The sequence below is a fragment of the Halictus rubicundus genome, chromosome 6 (assembly GCF_050948215.1).
Source record: "Halictus rubicundus isolate RS-2024b chromosome 6, iyHalRubi1_principal, whole genome shotgun sequence".
Classification (NCBI taxonomy): domain Eukaryota; kingdom Metazoa; phylum Arthropoda; class Insecta; order Hymenoptera; family Halictidae; genus Halictus; species Halictus rubicundus.
The window spans coordinates 9,499,069-9,521,320 of record NC_135154.1 but is presented as its reverse complement, the minus strand read 5'-3'; the positions used below and the strand labels follow the sequence as shown (position 1 = coordinate 9,521,320).

The 22,252-nt window shown below is 45.3% G+C and overlaps 1 protein-coding gene and 2 non-coding genes across 3 annotated transcripts in view; all 3 read left to right on the top strand.

Moving 5' to 3' along the window:
* Positions 1-2,371: 2,371 nt before the first annotated feature.
* Trnan-guu (transfer RNA asparagine (anticodon GUU)) lies at positions 2,372-2,445 on the top strand. The gene has a single exon. It is a non-coding gene; the product is annotated as a tRNA-Asn (tRNA).
* A 609-nt stretch (positions 2,446-3,054) lies between these two features.
* Trnat-agu (transfer RNA threonine (anticodon AGU)) lies at positions 3,055-3,128 on the top strand. Its single transcript has one exon. It is a non-coding gene; the product is annotated as a tRNA-Thr (tRNA).
* Positions 3,129-4,087: 959 nt separating this feature from the next.
* The window catches only part of Mbo (nuclear pore complex protein Nup88), a 73,541-nt gene continuing 55,376 nt past the window's right edge, over positions 4,088-22,252 (top strand). Inside the window, exon 1 of the mRNA XM_076789841.1 lies at positions 4,088-4,354. Coding sequence (XP_076645956.1) covers positions 4,145-4,354 — 210 coding nt within the window. The 5' untranslated portion in view covers positions 4,088-4,144. The remainder of the gene's footprint in view (positions 4,355-22,252) is intronic.

The window sequence follows — 22,252 nt, the reverse complement described above, 5'->3', positions numbered from 1 at the left end:
TTGTCAGCACTGTAGAATAATCTGAAAAAATCTGCTAGTATTGTTTTAGTACTTGTGTTAAAATTACAAAGATTCTATAGCTTGTGTTTCAATTTTATAAGTGTAGAGCAGCTAATGAATGTTTACAAAATCGATGAGTATAATTTTGGAATTTCTGCTGAAGATTAACAATTCTGTGGCTTGCGAAAATTGTTTTTAAACCTAGAACAATGAACAATAGTCGTTGAGTGCCACGATAAAAATCTAAAAAGTCTATCAGTATTATTTTAGAATTTCTAATTTTATGAATCTAGAGCAGCTGATGGAAATCTAAAACATCTGTCAGTATAATTTTAGAATTTCCGCTAAAGTTTACCGTTCCAAGGGCCCGTGTTTGAGATACAATTTGTTGGTGGTTGAGAATGATCGCTGAGTGGCCGCGATAGAGTTCGCGAGGCCATTCACATACGTTTCTGATAAATCTAATCATGTTGCGGGGAATGGGCAGTAAAAAGCAACGAGAAGCGTCTTATTGCGGGCGTAGGACTTGTTCTCTCCTGTATTTAGCCGTGGGTATCTGCTTCGTAGATTAGGAACGAAGGGGATAGTAACGGTGACCGATAAATTTTCTGGCGACTGTCTCTTACTTGTAATTAAACGCACAATTTAAACGGGCCGTTAACGTCACCATGCCCAAACCAAAGTGTCTTCTCCCGGGTAAGTGTTCTTAGAAACCTGGCCTAATACCGGGGATCAATTGGACGGTGTAACGGGCCGTGTAGACAAGCTGTTGCTACCACTAATTCTGCCACGATTATTCTTCCGAGACATCGATTTAAACACCTCTCCACTATAAAATTAATTCTTCAAATTCGTCCAGCAAATAACTTCTCCATGGAATCGCCAATGCTTCCAAAATTTGCAATATCTTAGCGACGCAAGGCTTCAAAATTAATTCCTGAAAATTCTCACAACTACTGTAATAAGGTCCCTATCTAAGCCTCGGGGAATTGATTAATAATTGTTTTACCGAGAAAACTGATGATTGCAGCTTGCAATTAACAGAAATACTCATTTCGCAATAGTATTTGCATGAGCTAGGATTGAAATATATATTTGAAATAACTATTTCCTTATGTAGTTACTATTTTAAAAAAAGAATTTATTTGCTAAGTCGTATATCATTCGAAACAATAAATATATTCATGTCTATTTACTATTTCAAACATCCATTTTTCCCCAGTCCTGCAATTACCACGTAGTAAAAAAATGGAAGGTAATAGAGCTCTCCAACGGGGTCCAGAATGTCCAAGCAATAAAAATGGCGGCAAGAGGACGAATTGGAAACGGAAAACCAATCGCGCATCTCCGACGTTCCGCGACAATGAGCGTTGTCAGCGATTTATCATCGAAAAGAAAAGAATACAGTATTCGATTACGCATGCATATAAACGAAACACTCTCCTAATTACGGCATTGTGGCAACCCATGCCACGTACCAGTCGAACATCTGCGATCCATCGTGACGGATAAATCACCTTGGGACCACCCTCCAATCGCGTCTCGACCATCGCCTTGCATATAGACAGTTACTAATGAGCCAACCCCATTTAATTAACCGTATATAGCTTCGACACAACTGCCAGACTATTTCCCGCTTAACACACCACACGCATTATCGTTCTCTTCCAATGCAGCCGTGGAAGAAGGGCTGATACTGCAATGAATTCTTACGCTCGCGCATCTGTTCGATTTTTGAGCATTTATTCGGTGCCGTGATGCAAACGAGGGAATTAGGATTTATTGCTTTAAAATGGAACTTGTGTACTCTGAGCTGATACGTGTACTAAGCCAGTTTGATGAATAATTTTGTGTGCGCGTGATGGGATGGCTAATAATTTTCGATAACCGCGAAACGGTAAAGGTAAATTAATCAAATAAAATGTGGATGTTATTAAATCTCTTATTTTAGAGAAAATGTATCTGTGCCACAGCTAACTATGTGACCTCGAATCAATTAATAATCATCGCTGGACTACGGGTGATTTTATAGTAAATTAATACGTTCTGCAAGAGATTAGAGTAGAGTAGAGATTGATTTCCGCTCGTAATGATTTCGATCAATTGAAAATAATACTACAGTGGATTTAGTGGCTTGTTTTTTTGAAGGACAAATATTTTATGCAGTGCTGGAGGTTTGTAGTCAGGTTTAAAAATGTTCTGATAAGGAACACTTGTTAACGCGAGTCTAGAACTTCGGCAGCGATGCGGATATCAGTTTGCGGATTCAGCATGTTTATCACGGATTGCGTAAGATCGTCGACTGCTGGTTTTGCGACAAGAGAAAAATAATCTAACACTACTTCACTTTGAAGCACTCGGGAATCAAAAGGCCTCCGTGGCGCAATCGGCTAGCGCGTTCGGCTGTTAACCGAAAGGTTGGTGGTTCGAGCCCACCCGGGGGCGAATTCTTTTGGTTTCTAAACATTTAGACGATCTGCATAACAATAAACCTCCTGGTGCTTCCAATGATCACCTGAAATTTTTGTGGACAGGAAAGTATACAACGGAAAAATGTTTTTCTATGTATCCCTTAAAGAATATACATTCATCAAGATAGACATCGTTATAATATATAAAAAAGAAGAGCATGTCCCTAGAAAATAAATTATATATGCAGTAATGTATCTGGAAAAAAATATGCACAGGATAAACATCTGAATACCTTGTTAATATTTTTATTTTGCAATTTATGAGAATAACGAGGAATACATGAAACAAAGTAGTTTACATGGGATATAGCTTACATCATGTAAGTGTATATAGTTTGCTAGTCCTTGACAAATTAATTGCACGTGCCATGATGTTTTTTAAATAGAAATACTCACAAGAAAAGTATCATGAAACCATCCACATCCTTCTTTTGCAATTTCTGGAAAAATAACAAGTAGTTTAGGAAGCGAAGAAAGATGTAGGATTTGTGCTAAATGCACAGGAATAAATTGTTGAAAAAATATGATTATTTATGGAGAAATTTATAAAGAAATACTGCAATTAGGAAGTGTGATTTCAACCGGCGCCGTGGCTTAGTTGGTTAAAGCGCCTGTCTAGTAAACAGGAGATCGAGGGTTCGAATCCCTCCGGGGCCTTCTGAAGCAATAATTGCTTTGAATTATTTTTTTTTAAACACCATTAAATATTTAATCGATTCTATTGTAATCCTTGATAATAAAAAATTTTTTTAAATTTTCGAACCAGAGAACTAAATCATATATCACAGTTTCTAACATTGCTAGGAGAGAGGAGGAAATATGTACGTATACACAAAATATGTATGATTTCATTGTTATTAAATAATTTAATTATTTACTTAAAACATTAGGAATTAGATGCATAGTTCTGGCGTCACGGGCGACATCTATGCCAATTCCTACCTTCATAGACTATTTTATAAAAATCCTAATTATTGAAAAATTCCTCTCATCGACTGGTAGCTTTCTTCTGGGCAAAACAACATAAATATAGTATTAACTTTTGTTAATACAAACGGTTCCTTCCGTTACGGAACAATGCCTAAGCTTTAAACGCATAAATATTCGCCGTTCACCCATAAGAGGCCAACGAACCGCCATGTTTGTATCATGCTTACTCAAATACTAACGCAAACATTTTTTGAAGAATACAAAACAAGTATCTCGCAGGTGACCTTACCTAACACCAAAGAAACATATACAGAGAACTGTTTGCGCTAAGTAACATTTCCTTCAAAGAAAATAGTATCAATTATTGTTGCATTGGGCTCAAGGCAACGTACTTTTTCAGCATTGGAAGGAATACTTACATCAAAGCAGAAAACAAGTGCAATTCCGCTCGATGCGCTTGAGATAACGATACCAGGCTAAAAGCACGTCGCAAAGAACACTTTAACCATAAATTTTAGAACAAAACGAGTTCAATGAACAAATAATCTTCCCTTTGAAAATCGGTGCTTCGTCCTGCTGCAAATCTGCCCGCCATATTCGAACTGGAAATAAATTCTGTCCCAGCGCTGCCAACCGTCTTCAAGTTTCGAATGTTGGCAACGGTAAACGTCGCCGGATTCAAACAGGGAACTTCGTTGTTGTTTAGTACGTTGCGCGCTGTTTTAACCTCAATCCCCGGAAAAATGAGTGCGTACACGGATCCATTGCGTTTAAACGAGAGACCATTGTTCCGGGAGTTGAAGAACCACGTGCCGAAGAACATAAAGGACACGAGGAACGTTCTGGAAATCCGTGACAACGTGCTGTACGTCTGGGACGCGAAGGAATTCTGTGTGGTGACGTTGAACGTTGCTGTGTCTCTTGGCAAGGACGGAAAGGACGTCGGTTATCAGGTAAATAATCAATTGTTCTTTAATTAATTCGCTGTATTCTCTGCTCCTAAAAATTGTTCATCGGGAACTCTGTATATTACTTTGTGTACAACGTTTCGATGCATGGGAACCTAACCTCTACAACGGCCGAGGCGAGCCGCGCAGGTGTCCTTTACTTTTTCCATGCGTTCGAACCGCGTAAAATTATTGTTTGTTTTTTTCATTTTTTTTCTGTGCTTGAAGTACGAGTATGAAATTGTGTACAGGTTTGTATCATTATACTTGATGTTTTATTTCACGGTTCAAATTGATTTGAACGTGTACGTTATAACCTTTATTTTTAATTTGTATTTTATGTTGTCATTTAGGCGTTCTTTGGATTCTGAAATTGTGTTGGACAATTGATTATTTAGCCTAAAATGGTACTCTCATGAGGAAAAGATTTGAAGGCTTTTTAAAGGGAAATTAGGGAATGATAACGTTTTTTTTTCTTTCAATACTAACACAACTTTTTAGAGAGATAAATAGGAAACAATGTGAAACAAATATTACTTTATTGATCAAATATATTAGAAGTATCTTTATGAGGCAGTGTCTTTAAAAATTGAGATACGAACTTGAAATTTATTGAACACCATAATGCTGGATAAAAATGTTGAATGTCAGCATAGGGGTTGATCATAAGGAATGATTGAGCATGAACTAGCAATGCAGTATTTCCTAAAACCTTAACAAATAACCATGAATCTAATATTAAAAATAACAACGTGTTTTCTACTCTTCTACAACGTGTTAAATTTTCCCATAACCCTGGAATAAACAATTTCCAGACAGAAGTAATAATGCTGTAAAAAAAAAAGATGAAAATTTAGTGAGCGCAGAGAAGCGAGGTTCCTGAGGACTCTCCCTTATCAAATCAACGGGTGAACGAGCGATGATCGGTCCCTGAAGGGAGAGAAGAACCGGACCCTCCCTGAGACTCTATCCCCCTCGAGCTCTTTATCTACCTAGCTACGAATACCCATACGTAACCGGGTTGAAGGGTCTGAATTTGCATTTTATTCGCAGTTGCGGACCGCGGGTTTCCGTGGGTAACGTTCCTCCGCGGCACGGACATTTATTTTAATTAAATTACTCCGGAGCGTCGAACAACCCATTTCCTATAAATTATCCCCTCACCGGTCTTTTGGTCTTTCGTAGGCGTCCGCCCCCGCTTCGTGGCTGTTCTGGCGTTCGCTGTTCGCGAGAGGACACCAAGCTCGGTCAGCTTGGCCAAGCATTAATGTACCCGCTGATCCCACGGTGCCATTGAAATGAAATAAAAGCACCGGCCGAGAGAACGAAACGTCCTGCCCATTCTCGTCGGCGTGGCGCGAGCGTGGCCCTTTTCTCTCTCTCTCTTCCCTTTCATTTACCTCGTAATCATTTTCCACTAGCGCGCGTATGCACCTACACCGATTAACCCGCGGGACATGGGCTCCTCTCTCCCCCTGGCGCAGCACACGTGGCCCTACTACGACCTGTATATTGGTATCGTGAACCATAATTTAACCGGCGCTTAATCGTCCCGAATCAAAAGTTCGCCCGAGAAAACGCTTTCGCGGTAATCGCCGTTAAGCGACACACGCCGGTTAATGGCCCCGCCGGTGGTTATCGGGCAACTTCTACTTAACCGACCCCTTGGAATGCCATAATCCTTCGCTGACGTATCCCTGAGAGATATATGTATGTCCTTCGTGCCCTGGACTTCCTTCGTGTAAGGCAGAGGGAAAGGTTAGAGACTTTGTCGAAACAAATCGATGGATTTGATTTTTGGTTCCCGATAGATCATTGCTGGGGGTTGAAGAAGATCTCTATGGGAGCTAGAGACTGTAAAAGAGACAAACTGTGTAACAATACCAACCGATCAGTTGTTCCAGGTTCCTTGCCTGACCAAAGGAATCAGAAATCGAACTGAGACAAATGGTGGAGTATCGGCGGCTTTCGGAGGCGACGTTCTGAGCTAGTCAATTGAATTGAAGAATCGCCGGTTCCCAAGGGCCACTTTACGGCCGTTGGCGGGTGCATGCGCGGCTCGCGCGGGCTGAAATATCGGTCGTAAATAATAAAAGTTAGCGAGGTTCCTCCCTGGCGCGCACGGTGGGACTTTAAACCGGAAGATAGGTGTCGCAGGATACGGACGAGGTAGAGAGAGTAGAAAGGGGGTTGGGGGGTGGCGGCGATGAGGAGGGCGAAAGAGGCGGCCCGGGGTAGCATCGGGGTACGGGGTGGAGACAAAGACGCGCTATTGTCAACCGCTCCGCCATCGGAACCACCATCCGCCGCGGGAAACTTTGAATCATTTTTATTGCATAGAGTTATCTTTGTTACCAGCGGAACGAACGTCTAAACGCGTCCTCTCTGTCCCTTTCTCTGCTGCTCTCCTCTCCCTCGGTCTTCCTTCCCCGTTCGTACAGGTTATTCCCTCCCGTCGTTCGCCCTGGCCTTTCTACTAGCCGCCACACCGCCGCCAACCACCCCCGCCTTCATCCTCATCCTCATCCTCTCGCCCACCCCCCTTTTCAACCCCCAGACCACCACCCTCCTAGTCGACCGCGTACCCGCACACCCTTTTTGTTCTTCTCGCTCGACGCGAGATAATACGAACGAGGAAGCGTTCACACCCCTTTGGCTGCCCAAATGGAATAAGTTCTTTAATTCGCGAATTTACCGCCGCTCTAACGAATCGCCAGCCCCTGTCGCCAAGATAACGCCGCTTCTTCTGGAACTGGCTACCTTGTTACCTTCGTTTCGAATTCTTTCCCCGACGCGCGATAAACGCGGACGATGATCTACGCGCGGGACAACCGCGCATCCCCCAAATAACTATAAGTCGCTCGGAGGACAGTCAGACAACGAATACACCGTTGCCTACACTCCTACCCGCTTGCTTGCAACTCTAACTCCCGCTAGGTAAAGCAGGTTTCTGCTAAGCTAAGCCTTCTTCTTTAGGTTACCGCGATAGGGGATGAAACTGATGCTAGGGCTCCGAAATCCTTCAATCTGAACCCACAGTTACTTTCAGTTGATTTTATACAATCACAAGACTGCAAAGTGTACAGATCCCCATTTCTGTTGACTGTTTGTGCTCCGCCGACTCTGACGAATATTTCCAAAGTTGTTACACCAGGTCAGATTATTAGGGAGGATACACTTTCATGCGTCACTGTTAACTGCCTAGATGTTGAAGTCAACTGTGAAAAGTTTAGAAGGTGTAATTTATCGACAGATTAAGACCATAGAACGGCGATCATAGGGAACCTATCAAGAAGAATCCGACGAGTCATCCCTGATGAAAATGGGAAAAATTCTTTGTAACAATACCTAGTGTCCTTGTTTCAATGCTAGGCGATGTTTCCTATAAAGCTAGACAAACTCGCCCTTTCTCCTTCATGTAAGGGTGATAAGGGATGAAAACCGAGGACACCATGATCAACCGTGTTCCCAGTGCAGGCCGTCGGCCGCGGTTAATTATATTTAATCAATACTTCTTCCCTTGTATTTTATTCGGGACGCACAATGGCCGGCCTTACAATTCGCGCAAGCAAACGCGGGGGATGAAGGAAGGGGGGAGGATGGTCCCGTCAGTTCCTGGACACAGGTTAGGCGAGCCGGGGGCGCGCGTGGAAGTATACGAGGAGGCAGCTCGAGCAATAAAATTCACGGGAAGTGTTTTACATTGGTGGTGCGCGGGGGCCAGTGTGCACCGTGGACAGGGGTGCCAGGGTGAGAGGAAGCCTCGACGAATTTAGTAAGTGGCGGACAATGGCTTTTGTGGTAGACATGGGCCAACTCTCGCACCCTCGCCCTCTCTTTCTCCCTTCTGGTATGCGTATTTCGTTCCCAGCACGGATACATTTTCTCTCCGAGCCCCGTGGCTGCTTTCTTTCTCTGTTCATCCACGGCTGGCTCGTCCCTGCACGCTCGCGCGGCTTGGCACACGCTGGTGTGCCGCGCGCTTAGAAATGTGTTAGGCAAGGCGACACCGGCGTTGAAAGAACGAGGAAAGAGAGTCCCTCGACTCCTCTATTAGCAGCCTCATATGCGCCGGAGAATGGCTGGCCACTGGGAGCAGAAATTAAGGTTTCGGGATTTTCTGGAATACGAATCTGGGCTTCCGCGAATATGCGGACGGAATCTCGTCTTATCGTTGCACCTCATCGGTGGACTGCGGATTCTATGCTTTCGGAACTAAAATGGGAGAAGCACAGAACAGTTACCTACTGAACGGATTAATCCTCAAACGGCGGATTATTTTTATAAAGAGGCTACGGATTTTACACATTTATGGTAAAAAAAGCTATGTCCAATTTGAAGCGATTATTAGTTTCGACTTATTAAAATTCTTTAAGAAACTCAAAAACTGTAATCTATGCAAATCGTCTGCTCATGACTTTATAATTGACGACAATAATCTTTTTATTGCCTCTAATATCTCAGCCGTTCATTTAATTAATGCGCCAGAAACTGAATAATTGAATGACAATTTTGGTACTCTTCCAGTCTGTTGCGATTCAGGTAGAGAATGTTTATATTTCGTACCCACATTTTTCTAATTATTCTGATTGCATACTCGTTCCAGTTCCACGTCTGTCAATAAGAACTGTGTGCGCAATAATTTGCACTCTTCCGGATACAACCACCTGTCCAGCGACTCGCGCGGTTGCCAGCACACATAAACTCGGGAAATCTCGCAGAATCCACGAGTGTAGTTCTCTCGGCCAAGAACCAGTGTCTTTATCTCCCTCCGTGGAAGTCGTGTACGAGAACAACGTGGTCCATTGTCAAACCGGCCCGTTAAAATACGAAACGCCCTTTCGTCTTGGAAGGAACTGAGCGTGCACGCAACATCCCCTTTCTCCCGTATCCTCCATTATCGCCGGCTTGTATAGCCTATAAGCGTGAAAGGGCTGCAACTCCCACAATGACAATAATTCTGTGCTAATTACCCCTTCTGGGGGCTTTCTTCGGGCTCTCGGCCTCCTCTTCATGCTATCCGCCGGCTGATTTCATTCCAATTATCTACGGGGAAAATCAAGCACGTTAACATCTTCATTCGACATTCCTAAAACTACGTATGGTTCGCAGGGAAGAACTTCAACTCCTACAGGACTCCATCCTGGTCGATCAACGAAAAAAAAAATATTTCTACACTCGTAGACAGACTTCCAGAAACGCCAAGATACGAGACGATCCCTCGGAATGGATCAAACAGGGGACTTCGGGGTTGTCTCCAAGAAAGAGGAAGTCGAAGACCCTCGATCGTCCGGAGTATCCGATGTTAACGTTTGCCAGCGAACGAGGGTCGAAGCTTTGCCGGCGAAGTGGCTCACGTTCCGCAGGGGGTGGCTTTGTCAGCCCTACAATACCTTGGCAAGCTAATGCATTTCCTTTACAGTTTTAATGGGCATTCATAACTAAGTTTAATAATGCCGGTAGGAGGCCAGCCGTCGTGGTTGCATATCTAATAATTCCACGGTTCTACCTCGCGCAGGAAGTGGCACAGCAGCACGGATTTTAGTGGTGGCTGCTCGAGTTCATCCCCCTACCCTCCGACTACGGCGCACGTTCAACGTTGATCTCTTTCTCGCGCCCTCTTTTCCACCTTCCGCCCATTCTTGTCTCCCTTCGAGCTAAGATTTCGCAAATTTCCAGGCCTCGGCCTCTGCTACCACCTAGAACGCTTCTTCCTTTCAAAAGAAATTTCTCTCTACTTCCTATGTCCAAAAATTATCTTGTTAAACACCAAATGGGGATCGTGATACGCGATGGATTAAAGCAGACAATTTTTATTTTGCACAGAAACCCGCAGTCTGATCACAAAGATTCCGAAATAGAAAGAAATATTCTTAAACAAAAGGAAGAGTGCGATCGGTTCAAATCTTGGAAAAAATAACTCCCGGTGGCCGACAAGAGTCTCTGCAAACCTAGCAAAGCGTAGTTCACACGTGTAAGAACCGGCAGCGACAATTCCCGGGGCTTTCAGCGCGGTCTCGCCGTAGCGAGACGTCGACATTTGCGTTTCAAATGGCCAGGTTAATCGCCATCGTCTCGACAATCGAGTTCCATCGCCCGTGAACGTCTTAGAGCCGGTCCGATCGAGGCTCGGTAATTCATACGGCCTTGAATGGGAAAACTTTGGCCCGAGGTGTTTCACTGACTTAATCACCCCGAATCAAGTACAAGGAGGATTCCCGGGGCCGGGCGACGCGGCGGCGTGTCTAAGGTATCCTCGCAGCAGCGAGAAGAGGTTCCGGCACAGCCAGGATATAATGGCGTTTTGGTTGTGGACCAAGATATAAATCCCGGCACCGTTATGTGGCATAGAGCACCATCTTAGCTTGGTCTTCGCCGCGTCGCGTCGCCCGGAGAGCCAGGCAGCGTCGCGGCGCGGTCTCTAATAAATAACCGAGAGACAATGGACACTGTCCAAAACACGGTAGATCTTACGCCTTTAACTTGGGTACCAAGTCTTAACCCCTGCCTCTTCCCCTAGGCAAAGCGTTCCGCTTCCCACCCCGACCACTTTTCTTCAGTCTTGCCACCTCTCTACGAAGGACAGAGCCCTTCCTCTTCGACCAAAGAGCTCCGTGAGCAGTCGCCCACCCGCCCTCTATCTCTCCCACCTTCTCTCTCTCTCTCTCTCGATCTTCCTCTCGCTCTCTCTCTTTCTCTCTCTCTCCCTTCCCCTCGCGCCGGGAATTATAATGTTTGTTTCTAACAAATTACCATGATAATGCCCGGCGTCGCATGGCGAGAGACCGTGTCTTCGGTGGCACACTTAAATTACGCGCGGCTAGAAACAACGCCGCTGTTCTGGCACACCGAGAACGCGACCGGAACATCAGCAATGCCGACTCGACAGCGGGAGATTCCTCCGGGGTAGTTGTAATGTTAATTAGCCACTTACCTAACCGTACACCCGTTGACAATCGGCTACCGCCGCGGCTACCAAGTTTCGCGTGCTTTCGACCCCCAGCGGCGAGGCCATCGCGCGATCTTCTACCTTCGATCGTTTTCGAAACGGAGCCTTGCGCGGCAGGATTTTTTATTTTATTTTGGCTTTGCGTTGTCTGTAGAGTTTTCGTGGGAAATGAGATGTTGCGTCCTTCCTGTTTCAGATTAATGTCTGATGTTGTGCGCCAATTATAAGAAACGGGAGCCAAGTAAAAATTTCATTCTTTCTGCACTCTCTTAGTCTTATCACTATTTTAAATTGTACCCACCTATTTTCGTCATAAAACCCGCGGTGTACTTGTTAGTAAGATATGTATTCGACAGCTGATGTCAGCATTGCGCTCATAAAAATGTGCTGGAATCCGTACAAATTTGCCGAAGTAATAAGTCATCGAGCATCCCATTAACTATCGCTCGTCAAGCTTGCCCGGGGGATTTTCAAAAGCCCATTCGAGCGAAAGCTGGAAGAGGAAACCGGCGACAGGATTTCGATCGAAAAAAGCTGATTCGCGGACGCGGCGCTATTATTATTGTTCTCGAGAATAAATTGGTATACTGGGTCGTAGATTTCCGGCGGTGCGTCCGCTCGCCTCCCTCCATCGTTATTCGCCGACACGTTGAGCTGCCGCAGCTCCATAAAAATTACGTCCAAATCTACGAGCAACGACGTAATACTTTTCACATTTTCGAGCGTACGGGTGATGGTGGTGGCTGCGAGAGGGAGAGAGAGATCGCGCACGGGGGCCATTATGTTGGAGTGCTGCGAGGCCGCGAAGGCGATAAACTTTATTTTCCAAAATCGTCGGGTCGCGCGTCAGGTCCGATGCGTGCTCTGGCCCCCGGTCCCTCTCTCGCCGTTACGATCGCGATAACGCGCGTAGAAACGTACGAGGGATGCCAGAGGATTCTCCTGCTCTCAAACAACCAACAAAAATAATCGTCGAACCCGGTGTATTTGTTCTCTGCTGTCTCTCCGCCGTTGCTTTTTTCCCTCTCTTTTCCTCCGGCGGGCGGGGCCGCCGAGCGTTGTTGTTCCCGAGTCGCGAAATAATATTCGGTCCCGCAACAGCGACGCGTAATGACGGAAAGCATAATTCGGCCGTTCGGACGGGGCCACGCATTCGCCGCGCACACAGCGGCAATTTAAACACGCGTTCGCGCCGGTTCGGCGATAAATTGACTGTTCCGACGAGCGACGCGTCCTCAGGACATTTATAAACAACCGCGGACAGCATCCGTCGAACACGCTCAGTAAATTTTGGATTCCGCGAGAAGCTTTTATGCGACGACACTTAAATTTTTCGTGAACACCACCACCGTTAAAGCGGGGCTGTCGCTCGCCGCGTCTTTCAAGTTTGCCGATAAGCGTACAGTGCAACCATTTTGTTGCACCAAATCGAAACGCTTTTCGTTAGTGCAATTTTTGATCGACGCTGTTCCTCATTTTTGCACGTGGTCCGTATGAAAGTTTATCAACAGCGATCTCAAAGAAACGCGCAGTTTTTACACACCGTTGTGGCTCGGTTGTCGTAAAAGTTCGGTTAAGCTTAAACCAGCCGTGTAACAGCCATAACTGCGGGAAAGTCGAGCGAGTTGGTTACTTTATCGACACTGTTTTATTGAAAACCGGCTACGTGGACGCTTTTATTAGAAATCCGCGACGGAAGTTTTTCAATAGCCGCGTTCCATCGCGTTTACGCGGCACTGTTGCGGGAAATGGTTCGGAAATGGCAACGCGACCAGATTTTTATTAGAACGCCGATTGTACGGTTCTCAAAATTGATTAAACGTACGCACGAAGACATTACAGTGTTTTCTCTGTATATGTCAACAACGCGGGTCTTGCCGGTGACATATATCGTCCAGGAGATGCTATTCTTTAATTTCAACCCGCATTATTTTTACATTGCTCGAGCTCCTAGACCCCCCACGGGGTATACCCCGCAGTAGTGGGGATAGTTCTGCGACGCTTATCACCCAAGTATTTGTGACATATATCGAGAAATGACTGCATTTGCAAAATTGAACTGGTTCGAGCAGCAAACCTGCAGCAGTATACTAGCTGGTAATGGAAAGTTTGATGGACGTCGATCGCTATGATTTGGCCGATTTTTTTGTTTTGCGAAAACCGGAGGGTTCTCGGGTAAATCATCGGCACTGTCGAATGCATAACGAAACAGGTGGTCTCGGAGGAGCGCCGGGCGAACAAGAAGATAAAATTGGAGAGAACGGAGGAAAAACGAGGCCGGTGTTGGCGAACGAGCGAGCGAACGAGCGAGAGAACGGGTCGAGGAACGTCTGGCCTGGCCCTCGAGCAGTAAATCCAGAAACGGTGTTACGGAGCGGCCCCGGAGATAATGCGCAATCATTTCGGAATGGAAATTAAAATCAGATGATGAATCCTAACGATGCCGTTTATTATTTTAATTTTCCGCGAAGGCCGCGGCAACGCGGGCTACCAACCGCTCCTACAGACGTCTCCGGCGCACTGGTAACTCGAGTTCGAGACACTAAATTACCTTCCTATTAGCCGTATAATTACAAGATGGCCCCGGTAATTTCCGTTTATTCCGACTTCGTCTCGCCGAACGGGGCTTTATATTACCGCGGCTATAAGCTCTGGGGCGCCGGGGAGGCTCGCATGGTTGAGTTTTCCTTATCGTCGTCGTTAAGCGCGATTTTCGTCAGAAATTTGCACGTCATACTTGCGATAGAACTATGCAAATATCGGGAACGCTAATACGAATATCTGTTCCGATCCAGTTGTCGAGTCTCTGGACGAAGTGCACGGTACAGTGACATTTTATGGACATTTCCTACCTCCTTTATGGCTCGTTCGAGAAGACTGCTGGTAGAGAAGTATTTGGAATGGTCAACGGAATTGTGCAAGTCTGCATCATGCAATTTATTGCGTCAACACTTTATCAGAGTTACAGTTTTACATTTATCAAGCCTCTTTTCCCGAACGCAACCACCCCCAATTGATATCTAAAGATTTCTTTTTAAAAAGGAATAAGCAACTGTGAGACCATTCTCAGATCATAACCGGTGACTCCAACACTGCATTTTCGCATTCATTTCGAATTTATCTGTTCCAATTCCCGCCCCAGCCGCAACAACCCCCAGAAGGGCGCCCTTACTCGCGAGCCAGTTTCCAAGGATCAGAACTAGCAGCGTTTTTTTTTCGGCATCGTTTCCACCCAGCGGTTACGAGCCCCTAAACGTGCCAATAATCAGGACTTTCTCTTTTACATCGCCATAAATCGTTGACTTCTGCTGCCCTTTTACACGCCCCAGGAGAATTTCCATCCGCAGTGATACATAAACACGGGCCCCGGTCGTTCGGCGTTTTCTTCGTTCTCCGACGCGTGGCTTATTATAATGTAACTATAACGTTTTACGAGGCTCGTAACCGTCGATACAACTGCGCGTCCTATTCGCGGGATCTCAGACATCGGTTCCAGGGTCTGGGTTCGATGCATCTGGCGTTTTCGGGGACGACGAAGAACCCTTTAAAACCGTACGATCTCTTTATACGATCGCCGAGGCTAATCCGCTACATAAATTCGCGTTTTGATTCCGCAAAACGGCTGGCGAATCGCGGAATGGTTAAACGGAACGATCGTGGAATCGTGGAACTACCAGCGCCCCTAAAAATTGCAGTATTGCTTTACAAACTGGGAAATTGGTGACGGAAAACTACCCCTGTTCGAAAATGGAAATACCGAAGCGTGGAAGTGACGTAAAAGTTCAAAATTATTTTTAAAAATGGTCTCCATGATGTACCCAGGCCTTCAAAATGGCTGTCAAAGTGACTACAAAATGGTGGAATTAAAAAATTAGTATCGAGAACCAGCCCCCTTTGACAATATAAAGACTGGAGGAAAAGTACAAAGTTGAAGGTATGAAATTAATTTTTAAAAATTGTCTATAATGTACCTGGATCTCTAAAATGGCTCCCAAAGTGACCACAAAATGGCGGAACTGCAGAATCAACAGTAACAGCTACCGTATCTTGAAAATACTTGTTATAACGTGTCTGAAATGTCTCCGGGGAGGATAACAAAATGGCGGAACAGCGGAATCAGTGAAAAACATAGCCCCGGTTGGAGAGCACGAGCGCCAAACCACGGAGCAGGAGGTAGAATGCGGAAAACTACTTTAAAAAATTGTTTCTACGGTTTTTGCAAGGCACTTGGACCACAGAAATGGCTACCGGTCTGATTACGGGGACGGTTATCCATAGAGTATACAGCGAAACAAATACATCAAACATGAAGGACGTTGGTAGGATTCCTTTTCACTACTGGGGAAATTAGAATTTTTCGTGGAGGGCCCTCTCGTCCGGAACCCCTTGGTTGTTATTATTACTCATATACAGACGTTATTCCGTGTTAACGAAGAAAAGTGCTTGGCTAAGGCCAATATACCTACTTTGTTCCTAACGTCCGTTACGTAAATTCTGCGCTCGCTTTCACATACTTCCAAGATTACTTTTCTGTCCGGCGTAGAGCTAGGGGGTAGGTAATTAAAACCTCGAGTAGGTAAATAACCGACTGCCAGACCGGCAGCGGAGCTACCGAGAAACGTAATAAGTAGGCGAGTCCGTAGCCTTAAAAAGGGAGATCCTTAAAACACGTCGACCCCCACCACCCCCCGCCCGCCTGACTCCCCCTTTAGCTCCTCCAACCCCCGAAACCCCAACCCCCGCACGCCCTATCCTGCCTCTCGCCGACGCCCCCTCATACCCCCGCCGACCTCTTCAGATCTCCACCATTTTTTGTGTTAATTTGAATTTCGTAATTAACCGGCTACGTATGAATTCTCGTGAGAATACATAAAGGTCCTTCCTTTAATTTCCGCGAGGATTCGTTATAATACCGCGCCCCCTTGCTCGCTGGAACGTGGATTTTCTGACCTCGAAGGGGACGGCTCCAGGATACGCGTGGAAAGGAAAATGGCCCGAGAAACTTATCACTGGAATATTGTATCCTTCCTGCGACCAACCGTGCGGCCGAAATTAGTTCGAAAATTCCCAGAATCCCCAATTATTTTTTCCCATGCCCCTCCGCCGTTCTTCTTCCCCCTCATCACGGGAACCCTTTCGAACGGTGCTCCGTTCATTATTAAATTTCTACCACCAACGAAATTGATCTACCATCGACTCAGGACCCCAAAGAACGTATACATACAATGCATTTTTAATATCCTCTTGGACTAATCTGGATAATATTTTTTTTCTACAACTACTCGAAATTGCGTGTAACATCGTCTTTTCTATCTTTCTGGATAAATTCGATAAAATTTCGTGTGCAGAATCTAATGAAACAGTTAAAGCCTGTGTAGCAAATTTTGAAGCCATCAGTTCAGCAAGACCTCGAACGAAAAATGTCCCGAAACGAGTGAATTGTCTCGTGAAACAGACGGCCCCGTTGGCATTGCGAATCGAGCGAGTGAGCGTGGCAGAAAATCGTTTGCGCAATAGTGATTCCTCCGTGTAAAACGTGGCAGTCCGTCTTCCGCTTTCAACTCTATTAAATTGCTCGAGATTAGACTGACGTCCTGAAAAATAGAACGTTCTCGTCGTCCTAATGGGCGGGGACTCTTAAAGAAAATCGAAATCTCCCATCCTCCGGCGGCGTAATCGAGACGACGGTGATTGGGGTGGTCGGGGGATGCTAAAGGGAGGGCTTGTCGTAATTACCGAGTATTTTTCTCGCCCGTTTTCTCCCTCGAAGCTGATTGATATTTTGTATTCAGGAGGTACCTCTTCGACGGTGGCTCTCTCGTTCCGGAGGGGGTGATTGCTGCTCTGGCGAACGCTGCACGATGAGATTCCGAGTGATCTGATTAGCATCGAGGCGCTCAGAAACGTCGACGACGATTAACGTGCCCATCGACGTCCCTATTTCCATAATCCACCGAATCTGAGTGGAAAGATCAACCTGGTTATTTTTTAGATATTCAATCTACAATCAATTTGGCAAATTTACGTCCCGGTTCGGCATAAGCTCTCAGGGTCTGAGGGCGTGATTATGGCACGGGACGAGGCCACGATTTTTCTCCTAGCAGTAAATCTCTAGTGGACAGATTCTTAGTAGTGAAATAATTGTGGACAACAGGAAAATGGGAATAATTAAATGGGTATCCAGTAAAAGGCTAGAGTAATGGTCTAGTGTAAAGTTACGTTGCTCCTTGTAGCAATGAAAGGTAGTGTAACATACTATAAAAGAACTAAAGATCTAGTGCCATTGTTGATGACTAAAATAGGCACTAAATGCATAGAAAATTACATTTCAGAGAATTTGTAACGTACGCATTTCTTCCAGAGATTTATTCAATTATTGTCTAATGTATCAATCATAGCTCTGACCCACGCCCGAGCTACAAGCTCCTCGAACAAGTAATTGAAGCCTAGCATGTCTTGGGATGCAGGCTCCACCGTTTACAACACTATAAAGCATTTTATTTCTCGATCGAGCGAACGAGATAACGGCTCGGGGGCATAAAACCGAGAAAAAGGAAGTGGCTCGGGTGTCTCGAAAACCGGAGGGTCCTTATAAACTCACGCCCCATTTCGCTGAAGGTTCATCTTTAATTTCTTCGCGTTTTTTCCCCACCCCACCCCCCTGTACCCGACACTCGACACTCCTTTAAATTCCGCCCTAACCAACCCCCGTGTGCCCCTCTATCCCCCGACGAAAAGAAGGAACGGAGACTCCGGGCGTTACTGTTCGCTCATTTCTCCGGTTGTCTTACGGCGATTAACCAGGCTCGTACTACCCCCCTTAGAGTACCCCTCTCGACCGACTGCAACCCCCTCAGGGACCCGACACCGTGTACATTCCCTTCTCTCTGTCCACCTCGGCTACCAAGCCTCTCCGACACTCGAGTTCCTTCCTCCGAGTTTCTTTCCGCCCGTAGTCACATTCTTAATACCGTCTTTTTAACATTTTTTTAAGCGCCATTAAGGAAACTATATTGCCACTCGTTCCGTGGGACTCACCCTCCCACCCCCTTCCCCCGCCCCCTTTCGACTCCCTTCAAAGCACCCGGCATCGGAGGACACCCGCCGAACACACGACCGCCCACTAAAATTAGGCGAATAAATTTTCTTTATTTTTACAAGCCCCGGCACGTGATCCAACGACACCGAACCGGTGGACCGGGGAATGCTGCCCTTCCTTTAACGATTACCGTTATCCTGGCACGAGTTACGGCCCTTTCCCTTTTCCAAATTTCTTTCGAATGGTTCGGCGCTCGTTAGAGACTCGGGAATTGCTCTGCGAGCGAGGATAATGCTCGGGAGCGTTCTAGAATGCACCTCTGCTGCCTCTTCGGTTATTGGTTTTCATAAAAAGTTCGCATTATGTCCGTTTCATATTTTTCTGGACACGGGTCAGTGTAAACTGTATGCTCGAAATATTTAGAAGATTATTTTCTATTTGAAAATCCATACTCTATTACCGAGCAATATTTTATCGTTGCTGTACGAAATGTTTTACAAAATGCATGTAAGAAGGCATGCTTTTTATGCGCTCGCAACCTCTCCAGATTTTCCAGCATCGTTTTAAACACGCTGAATACATTAACGCAAGATATAATCTTCTCTTTTGCCTGAGGTTTATAAATCTTGGCTAAACTCAATAATATTCCGCTCTGAAGGAACATCTTTGCTTCCACGTTTCGTCGCTGCACCGTTTTCAAGAAAGTAAATACATCGGCATCACAACGCCCTCTTTCGACTACAATTACGCACTGTTTGATCCAACGTTGTCCCATAAACTCGTCCCTCGGAGCGGACCAAGTCGACAGAGCGTCTCGATTTAATTGTCACTCGGGCTGCGAAGTCGCAGCCTTATTTATCGCGCGAAATGAGAGGCCGAAGGGTGAAGGCCCCGGTGCTTAAAACGTACAAATCTGACTGTCAGCCTGCTGTCAGACCGTTCCACCCCCCCAGCGCCGTTCTCTCCCGGCTGACATCCGCAGCCCGCGTGGAAGTTACGAAGCGCGAACGTCGTCGGTCGGTCCTTAAAACTCACCACGTGTACTTAAAAAGTAATTTCCCGCAGTCGTTGGCCCGCGCCAAGTAATTCTTTATCCTATCAACGAAACACCGAACTGTCTCGGGGAGGACTTCACCAAATCCTCTGCCCCCGAGTGCTGACGTCTCCGTGATCCCAAGCGATTCGGCTCCCATCGGCTCACGAGGTGCCCGAAAACCATAATCCCCAATCAATACCCTATGGAAATCGATAATCGCAATATCTCAGAGCCGGCAGCAAGCTTTTGGTAAATTATTGATCGCAGGAACCTTCCCATGGAATCACTATGCGGTCTCAAAATTGTAGGTCAAGATCCTCGGAGAAAACTTTGGAAATTCGGTTCCACTTTGAACATTTATTCGGAGCAAACGGTGCAGCTCAGGTGAGAGAATTTTTCCCCCCTTTAAGGAGCAGACTTTGGGGATACAAAGAAATTTTTAATTAATTTTTGTTACTATTAACAATTTTTGGGGGAGGAATTTCCTTGCGCGATGCCTGCTTTTTCGACACGGCGAATGCAGATCGAGTTCTCGAAGAAAGGGTGAGCATATTTCATAGTAACTCTCCCCCAGCGAGCCATTTTCCCCGGTTGTATCGGAAATTGAATATCGAGGAAGATTGCAGCCTCCGTTTTGTTTTCGTTTCTTCGGCTGGAAATCGAATTAAGGAGGCGAGGATCCGGATAATTCGAATATCCAGGGGATGCACGGTTTCCATTTAAGGGGACGTTCGTATCAATCTCCGTTTCAATTTGAACAGGGAAAATAGGAGATGTGCCCGATTGATTGACTGGGACGTCTCGGTTAGGGGACGCTTCGGAGATAATCGTTGGAATAATTGTTGTCGCGGATCCTCGGACTTCTGGATATATGTATAATATATAAGGAGGAAGGGAGTGATGGAACGATGTTAAACTGCGCAACCAGCACCTTTCACAATTAGACTTTTTAATTTTTATTAGCGACACCCGGCGTCCGACTAAGCGTATGCATAATGCCATGAATATTTTCGTCGTAACTCTGCCAACTTGTCTCCTAAGGAATTAACCCTTAAATTAGCAGTTAGCTTCAGTCTCAGACGCAAAGTCCCTGCGTCCTGGTAAATTAGAGCCTCTCTTAGGCCGCTTCTTCCTCGCCCATCTTTTTCAAGGCGTCTCCCCGTTTCAGGACCGTCTTCATCTACTTCTCCGCGAAACTTTACTCACCTAACGCCAGATCATGGCCGGAATTACTGGGATATCGCGGATCCTAAAGCGCGATTAATATCAATCTGTGAACTGCTCTCGGAATGGACCAACGCGATTTTTACTTTCCTTGTACTCTTTTTAGGAAAAAAATCTTCTGTGCATTGATATTTAAATTAATTAACTGTCTTTTGTATTGCTATCAAAATTACAGCATGGGATTCTGGTCCTTAGGGGTGTGAATATTTGCCATAAGAAATTCCAAACTCAATTGTCTCTGTTACTTGAATATTATTGATTTTTCGTAATCACTGATTTCAGAAATGTGGGAATTTTGTAGGATATTTGTAGATAAATCTGAGACAATGTAGCACTCTTAGATAGAAAGGATTGTTTATTTTTTTGAAGTATTTCTGTTTTCTATAAATTGGAGAAGCAAGGTTGTGGCCTGTGCACTGTTCGAATTTGGAAAAAGGCGTTACTTTTGGCAAAGGTTTCCCGCGAAGGGACCACCTGCAGTGGAAACATGCGCCACCTGAGACTTCGATGTATCGATCGAACGCTTCGGAGGAAGGTGGGGAATAACTGAAACAGATAGGAGACTTCAATGCCCGAGTGCTACGAATCGAAGGCCGATGGGGGGTGGTTCGCGCGGACGCAGCTCTTCGAATCTCGTCTCGTGCAATATAGAAATAACCTTCCCTATTAACAACACCCCAATACCTTTACAAAATTAGACAAAATTTTAAAATCCCAACAATTTTTATCCGCAACAATTTTCCGATCAATTTGAACCTCTTCAATAGCGAAAGAGGCACATCCTCGAAAAAATCCTTGAAAACAATCTCAGTGAGTAAAACATACAGAAAATTAAAATATAAGGACATCAAAAATTGTGTCACTTTCAACAGAAAGACTATTTCTTATAACACGTTACTCTCACAGAATTAATTCCCTTTTAGTATAGTTGGTGAACCAGAGAAGTAATCAAATTTTAGATACTACTTATGATTGTTGCTGCAGCTTTATCGTAGTTTTTCTTGACGTTTTAATTTTCTCCTATGCTCGTTGACATGTCGTCAAGGTGATTGCGGTTTGTCCAGATTTTTCGAGTCGGTACTAGACGACACACAATTATTGGAACTTGGCCATTGCGATAACCGTGTTCCACGAATAAAATATTGTGTTCAAGTTAGAATTTTCTGCTTCGATAAATTCTTGACTGACAAGAGGCTTATGAATGACGGTGCTGAGTACTGATATTGCGAATTTGTTTCCTTTCGAGCAGAATTGATTCCGCAGATCGAAATGCGAAGCAGCTAACCAGACATTAAGTTGGTGGGACTGGTGGCCGGGACGTGGAAGTTAATTTGCAGGATGGGTTACGATGGCTGGTAGTTTTTGATCAAATATCGTAGATCTGGTAACGCGAGCACGTGAACGAGCAGTAATACTGTCGCAGAAATACGAGTCGCAGTCCGGCTGCAGCTCGGCCAGTGGAACTTATTAGACTTCGTGCTTTCGCCCGGAGCTTCCGTACTCCGGAGGTCCCAGGGCTTATTTAAGCCGGCTTCCTAAGTGCGCATACTAAATATGATAATATTGCAACGGCAAAAAACGTCAGCGGTATTTAGCCCCCTAATTAGGGGATCGTGACTCGTTTGCGAACGTTTCATTTCGTCGGTTTTCGCCTTT